We start from the raw sequence: 8,827 nt of genomic DNA, 5'->3' as shown, positions 1-8,827 counted from the left end.
AGGGGAGATGTCAGAGGTAGGATCTTTCCACAGAGAGTGGGGGGTGTGTGGAATGCACTGCCAGCAGTGGAGTCAGAGACATTAGGGACATTTAAGCAACTTTCGGTGAGGCACATGGAAGTTAGTATAATGAAGGGGATGTGGGTTAGTCTGATCTTGGAGTAGGATAAAAGCTTGGCAGAATATCGAGGGCCGAAGGGCCTGTACAGTGCTATACTGTTCCATGTTCTATGTTCTATCCCCTCCCTCCCTTTCTCTTTCCCACCTGATATATTCGGTACTGCCTTTCCCGAGTTAGTCTGAAGAAGGGTCACTGGACTCGAGATGTTACCTGGGTTTTTGTCCACAGTACTGCTGGCCCTGATCATCCTTTTATATTTTCCTGATGACAGATGTTGAAGTTATTAGCCTGTCATCTTCTGTTTCCATCTCCCTCACATTTTGAGCAACAAAGGAATTCCAAACACACAGCATCTTCTCCCAACGAAGGGAGGTTTGGAAAATGACAAATATTGCAGGGACTCTCTGACCTTGCTCCCTTCCATTTCCTGAGGTTTCACTGTTTCCAGGATGTTTTTCCACCCTCTACAGTGAAGACCAATGCAAAACACTTTTGTATTCATCTGCCATCTCCTTTTTTCCCATATTTAATTCTCTACTTTTGCCTTCTATACAATGTTCATTTTGTTGTCTCTTTACTTTTACAAAATATTTATAGAAACTCTTACTCTCCATTTCCATATTTCTCATTAGCTTTCTCTCACACTCAGATTTCTCCTCTTGATGAGTTTTTAGCCATACTTTGCTTTTTTAAAATATTTTGTCCAATCTTCTGACCTACCACCAACCTTTGCACAATGTTATGCTTTTTCTTTAACTTGATGCCACCTTTAAGATCTATAATTAATTACAGATTTCTGCCCTCCCAGTGCCTTTATTTAAGTTTCACTCTCTGGAATTTTCCTCCTTAAACACACTGCCTCCTGCTGGCATGAAGAGAGAGTGAATGGAAAGATTGTGTTGTGTCGCCTCTGTGTATAACTCACCGCATCGTAGATTAGGATTCCTCGCCAGTGTGTTGATTGTAAAATTCAGGTGCTGTGTTGACCAGCTGATGATATCCCCATCTGCACAATCCAAAGTAGAAATCTCCAGGGAACTTTTCGAATGGTTCCAGACTCTGAAATAGTATAAATCTCCTAAAAAACTCCAGGATTCATCAAATTCAATCTTGGAGCTGTTTACATAGGAGTGTTGGTATTTTCCCAGGAAGAGGGATCCTCTTGGTTGTATACTGTTTGCTGGTATATTGTAACCTTGTTTCCGTGATCCATTCAGATAGACAACCAGGGAGCTGGATGATTGACTCCATGTGACACACACACTGTGCCAGGTGGTTAATGATAAAGACACCTGGGTTTCCTTCATTGTTCCACACAACCACACTGTCAGCTGATTATTCTGACTCCCGATCGCCAGCTCCTGGTCCTGTCCTGACGCTGCAATGTGGTAGGTGAATGCTGCCCATTTTTGGATGGTGTTTGTCAGATAAATGTCGATGCACACAGTCAGCTCAGACAGCGCGGGAATCTGCACTCCTTCAGACAAAGTGCCATACTTAGAGGTTACATCAAACACCGCCTTCTGTCCTTTCATAGAAATACTCCCTGGGATAATAGGAATCACAAGAGGTTACACACAAGAAATGGTAATCCTTTAATAATCACAAACCTGTAACTATCTCAGTATTTACGCTAATGTTAACAATTTGCATGTGCATTCCTGGTGAAGTACATAACCAGGGCTATGGATAGGGCTCCAAACTAAATAATGGGGAGGGGGTTCAGTTGGATGGGAAATTATGGAAAAGGTTGAAGGAGGAGGGAGGGTTCACCAGAACAATCAATAGGACAGAGAGTTTGGAAAGGGGTCAGGAATCTAACTCCAGGTACAGCAGGTAAGGGGACAGCTCTGAGAAGGAAGGGGGTCAGTCAGTGCAGGACTGAGGGTGTTGGACTGAAATCCACACAGTGTACGGAGCAAGGGGAATGAGCTTGGAGCACAGATTGGAATTGGAGGGTACAATGTCACAGAGACAAGGCAGCAGAGGGAACAGAGCTGGCGACTAACTAACCGAGGATACACGTCCTAGCGAGAGGACAGGCTGGTGGGCAGAGGGGGTGGGGTTGTCTTGTTAGAAAGAAATGAAATAACTCAGAGAGTAATTCTTTATTCAGAGAGTGGTAGGGGTGTGGAATGGCCTGCCTGCAACAGTAGTAGACTCGCCGACATGAAGGGCATTTAAATGGGCACTGGATATACATAGGGATAATGATGGAATGGTGTAGGTTAGAGGGCATCAGATTAATTTCACAGATCAGCACAACATCGAGGACCGAAAGGCCTGGACTGCGCTGGAATGTTCCATGTTCCATGTTCGATAAATCAAGGTGTACCCGAGAACTCTGTGGGAAGCTAGAGAAGTGATTGCTGGGCCTCTTGCTGAGATATTTGTATCATCGATAGTCACAGGTGAGGTGCCGGAAGACTGGAGGTTGGCAAACGTGGTGCCACTGTTTAAGAAGGGCGGTAAAGACAAGCCAGGGAACTATAGACCGGTGAGCCTGACCTCGGTGGTGGGCAAGTTGTTGGAGGGAGTCCTGAGGACAGGATGTACATGTATTTGGAAAGGCAAGGACTGATTAGGGATAGTCAACATGGCTTTGTGCGTGGGAAATCATCTCTCAAACTTGATTGAGTTTTTTGAAGAAGTAACAAAGAGGATTGATGAGGGCAGAGCAGCAGACGTGATCTATATGGACTTCAGTAAGGCGTTCAACAAGGTTCCCCATGGGAGACTGATTAGCAAGGTTAGATCTCTCAGAATATAGGGAGAACTAGCCATTTGGATACAGAACTGGCTCAAAGGTAGAAGACAGAGGGTGGTGGTGGATGGTTGTTTTTCAGACTGGAGGCCTGTGACCAGTGGAGTGCCACAAGGATCGGTGCTGGGTCCACTACTTTTCGTCATTTACATAAATGATTTGGGTGTGAGCATAAGAGGTACAGTTAGTAAGTTTGCAGATGACACCAAAATTGGAGGTGTAGTGGACAGCGAAGAGGGTTACCTCAGATTACAACCGGATCTGGACCAGATGGGCCAATGGGCTGAGAAGTGGCAGATGGAGTTTAATTCAGATAAATGTGAGGTGCTGCACTTTGGGAAAGTAAATCTTAGCAGGACTTATACACTTAATGGTAAGGTCCTAGGGAGTGTTGTTGAACAAAGAGACCTTGGAGTGCAGGTTCATAGCTCCTTGAAAGTGGAGTCGCAGGTAGATAGGATAGTGAAGAAGGTGTTTGGTATGCTTTCCTTTATTGGTCAGAGTATTGAGTACAGGAGTTGGGAGGTCATGTTGTGGCTGTACAGGTCATTAGTTAGGCCACTGTTGGAATATTGCGTGCAATTCTGGTCTCCTTCCTATCGGAAAGATGTTGTGAAACTTGAAAGGGTTCAGAAAAGATTTACAAGGATGTTGCCAGGGTTGGAGGATCTGAGCTACAGGGAGAGGCTGAACAGGCTGGGGCTGTTTTCCCCGGAGCGTCGGAGGCTGAGGGGTGACCTTATTGAGGTTTACAAAATTATGAGGGGCATGGATAGGGTAAATAGACAAAGTCTTTTCCCTGGGGTGGGGGAGTCCAAAACTAGAGGGCATAGGTTTAGGGTGAGAGGGGAAAGAGCACCCGGAGGAAACCCACGCAGACACGGGGAGAACGTGCAAACTCCACACAGACAGTCGCCTGATGCGGGAATTGAACCCGGGTCTTTGGCGCTGTGAGGCAGCAGTGCTAACCACTGTGCCACCGTGCCGCCCACTATTGGGTGGGGATATCTGGTCGGCATGGACAGGTTGGACCGAAGGGTCTGTTTCCATGCTGTACATCTCTATGACTCTCATAGCAAAAGGTGATACAGGGTTGGAAAGTGAAAAATCTGTGTGGATGGAGTTGAGGAACCACAAAGGGAGAAAGACCCTGGTGGGATTTATGTACAGGCCTCCTGGCAGTAGTCAGGATGTAGAGAAGGAAATAAATTAGGAGATAGTAAAGGCCTGTGAGAAAGGCACTGTTACAGTAATCATGGGGAACTTCTGATTTGGAAGTGCCGGTGTTGGACTGGGGTGAACAAAGTTAAAAATCACACAACACCAGGTTATAGTCCAACAGGTTTAATTGGAAGCACTAGCTTTTGGAGCAACGCTCCTTCATCAGGTGGTTGTCTTGGAGAACTTCGGAATACAGATGGGGTGGGTGAATCAGGTTGGGAGTGGATCTCAAGTAAAGGAATTTGTGGAATGTCTACGAGATGGTTTTTTTAGAGCAGTTTGTGGTAGAGACCACATTTCTAGATTTGGTGATGTGTAATGAGGCAGACTTGATTAGGGAGCTGAAGACAAAGGACCCCTAGGGGATAGTGACCAAAATGTGTTAGAATTCACCCAGCAGTTTGAGAGGGAGAGACTGGAATCCAGTGTAACGGTATCACAGTTGAGTAAAGGTAACTACAAAGACATGAGGGAGGAGCTGGCCAGAGTTGATTGGAAGGAGAGCCTGGTGGGGAAGGCAGTGGGGTAACAATGGCAGGAGTTTCTGGGGTAATTCAGGAGGCACAGCAGAAACTCATCCCAAGGAAGAAGAAACACAAGGGGAGGATAAGGCAACCGTGACTGGCAAGGGAAGGCAGGGACAGCATAAAGGCCAAAGGAAAAACCATATAATGTGGTGAAGATTAGATTAAATTACTTACAGTGTGGAAACAGGCCCTTCGGCCCAACAAGTCCACACCGACCCGCCGAAGCGCACCCACCCAGACCCATTCCCCTACATTTACCCCTGCACCTAACACTACAGGCAATTTAGCGTGGCCAATTCACCTAACCTGCACATCTTTGGACTGTGGGAGGAAACCGGAGCACCCGGAGGAAAGCCACGCAGACACTGGGAGAATGTGCAAACTCCACACAGTCAGTTGCCTGAGTCGAGAATTGAACCCGGGTCTCTGGCGCTGTGAGGCAGCAGTGCTAACCACTGTGCCACCGTGCCGCCCATTAGTGGGAAGCCTGAGGACTGGGAAGCCTTTAAAAACTAGCAGAGGATAACTAAAAAAGCAATAGGAGATGAAATATGAGAGTCAGTTAGCTAGTAATATATAAGATTGCAAGAGACTTTTTAATATATGAAAGATAAAAGAGGAAAGAGTGGAAAATTAGACTGCTGAAAATGAGGCTGGAGAAGTAGTGATGGGGAAGAAATAAATAGCAGAGGAACTGAATAGGTACTATTCATCAGAAGACACCAACAGGAGACTGGAGCTTCCAAACAGTCAGGGAGCAGTAGTGAGTGTAGTGTCCATCACTCAGGAGGAGGTGCGGGGGAACTGCAAGATCTGAAGGTGGATAAATCACTCGGATCAGATGGACTACATCCCAGAGTTCTGAAGGAGATAGCTGAGGAGATCATAGAGGCATTTGTGCTGATCTTTCAGGAATCTCTGGAAGTGGGAGGATCCCAGAGGAATGGCAAATGTAACCCCCTCCCCCATTTAAGAAGGGAGGGAAGCAGAAGACAGGAAACTATAGGCCAGTTAGCCTGACCTCAGCCACGGGTAAGAGTTTAGAGCCCATTGTTCAGGATGAGACTGCGGAGTACTAGTAGGTCTATGATTAAATAGGGCTGAGACAGCACGGCTTCATCAGAGGAAGGTCATGCCTGACAAAACTGTTAGAATTCTTTGAGGAGGTAACAACAAGTTAGACAAAGGAGAGCCAGTGGATGTGAATTATTTGGATTTCCAGAAGGGCTTTGACAAGGTGCTGTACTGATAAAATCCCATGGTGCTGGGGGTAAGGTGTTAGCGTGGACAGTGAATTGGCTGACTGGCAGAAGGCAGAGAGTGGGGATAAAGGGGTCTTTGCTGAAAATGTGTTGCCGGAAAAGCGCAGCAGGTCAGGCAGCATCCAAGGAGCAGGAGAATCGACGTTTCAGGCATAAGCCCTTCTTCAGGAATGAGGAAAGTTTGCCTAGCAGGCTAAGATAAAAGGTAGGGAGGAGGGACTTGGGGGAGGGGCTTTGGAAATGCAATAGGTGGAGGGAGGTCAAGGTGAGGGTGATAGGCCGGAGTGGGGTGGGGGCGGAGAGTTCAGGAAGATGATTGCAGGTTAGGAAGGCGGTGCTGAGTTCGAGGGATTTGACTGAGACAAGGTGGGGGGAGGGGAAATGAGGAAACTGGAGAAATCTGAGTTCATCCTTTGTGGTTGGAGGGTTCCTAGGCGGAAGATGAGGCGCTCTTCCTCCAACCGTCGTGTTGCCATGGTCTGGCGATGGAGGAGTCCAAGGACCTGCATATCCTTGGTGGAGTGGGAGGTGGAGTTGAAATGTTGAGCCACAGGGTGGTTGGGTTGGTTGGTCCGGGTGTCCCAGAGGTGTTCTCTGAAACGCTCCGCAAGTAGGCGGCCTGTCTCCCCAATATAGAGGAGGCCACATCGGGTGCAGAGGATGCAATAGATGATGTGTGTGGAGGTGCAGGTGAATCTGTGGCGGATATGGAAGTTTCCTTTGGGGCCTTGGAGGGAGGTGAGGGGGGAGGTGTGGGCGCAAGTGTTGCATTTCTTGCGGTTGCAAGGGAAGGTGCCGGGAGTGGAGGTTGGGTTGGTGGGGGGTGTGGACCTGACGAGGGACTCACGGAGGGAGTGGTCTTTACGGAATGCTGATAGGGGAGGGGAGGGAAATATATCCCTGGTGGTGGGGTCCGTTTGGAGGTGGCGGAAATGATGGCGGATGATACGTTGTACATGGAGGTTGGTGGGGTGGTAGGTGAGGACCAGTGGGGTTCTGGCCTGGTGGCGGTTGGAGGGGCGGGGCTCAAGGGCGGAGGAGCGGGAAGTGGAAGAGATGCCGTGGAGGGCATCGTCGATTCTCCTGTTCCTTGGATGCTGCCTGACCTGCTGCGCTTTTCCAGCAACACATTTTCAGCTCTGATCTCCAGCATCTGCAGTCCTCACTTTCTCCATAAAGGGGTCTTTTCCAAGATGGCAGCAATGACTAGTGGAGTTCCGCAGGGGTCTGTGTTGGGACCGCAATTATTCACATTATACACAAATGGCCTGGATGAAGGAACTGAGGACATTGTTACTAAGTTTGAGGTAGTGTTGAGGAGGTGGGGAGGCAGGTAGATTTGGACAGGCTGGGAGAGTGGGCAGAAAAGTGGCAGATGGAATACAATGTGGGAAAGTGTGACATTCTGCGTTTTGGTGGGTAGAATAAAGGATTAGACTATTTTCTTAATGGAGAAAGGCTTACAGAAATCTGAAGCTCAAAGGGACTTGGGAGTCCTGGTTCAGGATTCTCTTTAGGTTAACCTGTAGGTTCAGTAGCAGTTCGGAAGGGAAATGCAGTGTTCGCATTTACTTAGAGAGGGTTAGAATACAAGAGCAGGGATGTGCTGCTGAGGCTGGATCAGGCTTTGGTCAGACTGCATTTGGAATATTGTGAGCAGTTTTGGGCCCTGTATCTAAGGAAGGATCCTCTGGTCTCAGAGCGGGTCCAGAGGAGGTATACAGGAATGATCCCAGGGATGAGGGGCTTGTGATATGAGGAGTGGTTGAGGACTTTGGGTCTGGGTCTGTACTTGATGGAGTTTAGGAGGGTCGGGGCAAGTCTTTCATGATTTTATTTCAGTTGCACGACACTGACATCATTTCCTATAAATTCTGTGTCTTATAATCCTGCTCCACTATCACCTGATGAAGGAGCGTCGCTCTGAAAGCTAGTGCTTCCAATTAAACCTGTTGGACTATAACCTGGTGTTGTGTGATTTCTAACTTTGTCCACCCCAGTCCAACACTGCCTCCTCCACATCATATTTAAGCCAGAGATAGATAGATTTTTGATTAGGTAGTTTGTTATTTAGTCATTTATCACCATCCTCATTGTGGGATCTTGCTTTGCACAGATTATTTGCATGCTTTCCAACTTTGTAAATGACTGTAGTAAAGCTGATTCCTTTTAGCTTCGCCCTGGGATGCCCCGACGTGGTGACACACTGCATAACAGTGCAAATATCTCCCTGTAGAATGTGACAGGCCCACCTCTCCCTATTGTACCAACATCCAGAGATTCAATATGCAACAAGTCAACGTCCCAACGTCCCAACGTCCCAACGTCCCAACGTCCCAACGTCCCAACGTCCCAACGTCCCAACGTCCCAACACCCCAACGCCCCAACGCCCCAACGCCCCAACATCCCAACGTCCCAACGCCCCAACGTTCCAACGTCCCAACGCCCCAACGTCCCAACGTCCCAACGTCCCAACGTCCCAACGCCCCAACGCCCCAACGCCCCAACGCCCCAACGTCCCAACGTCCCACCAAAACCCCTTCAAGGGTGCAACTACAAACCACAACAGCATTCACTTTCCACTTAAATTTGTGAGCACCTGTCACCTGCTGGGTGATGCTGGATGAAGGTGAAGATCCCAAAGAGAATCAGCCAATGAGATGCCTGATGAGGGTTGAAACGTGGCAGTGATTCGCAGAAAGTCATCCTGGGAACTGAAAGAGAAAGAGTTTGAAGTGGATGAGACTTGTCGTGGTCGGTGGCAGAGAGCAGCAGTTTGTGCAGATGGAGGCCGGTCACCAGGCACCATTACTGACCCCTTCAACCACGAGGCAGCGATACCCGGGGTGTGCAGTGACAGTCTCCGAAACAAACCTCCCAACACCGGGGCTGTCACTCTATCCTAACTAACACCAGGTTCAGCCTAACCCC

At 48.2% G+C, this 8,827-nt stretch overlaps 1 protein-coding gene across 1 annotated transcript; it reads right to left on the bottom strand.

The window, feature by feature from the left end:
* Positions 1-945: 945 nt before the first annotated feature.
* On the bottom strand, positions 946-8,607 carry LOC122546555 (adhesion G protein-coupled receptor G4-like). Its single transcript, XM_043685243.2, has 2 exons — positions 8,503-8,607; positions 946-1,667 (listed from the first exon to the last, which is right to left on the bottom strand). Exons 1-2 carry the CDS (start codon positions 8,600-8,602, stop codon positions 946-948), a joined length of 822 nt encoding a protein of 273 aa, XP_043541178.2. The 5' UTR covers positions 8,603-8,607.
* Between the last annotated feature and the right edge of the window lie 220 nt (positions 8,608-8,827).

This window comes from Chiloscyllium plagiosum, unplaced genomic scaffold (genome assembly GCF_037043375.1).
Source record: "Chiloscyllium plagiosum isolate Xiang-an unplaced genomic scaffold, Cpla_swu_hap1 HiC_scaffold_11, whole genome shotgun sequence".
Classification (NCBI taxonomy): domain Eukaryota; kingdom Metazoa; phylum Chordata; class Chondrichthyes; order Orectolobiformes; family Hemiscylliidae; genus Chiloscyllium; species Chiloscyllium plagiosum.
Note: the sequence above shows the minus strand (reverse complement) of the source record. Positions and strands in the feature narration are given on the sequence as shown.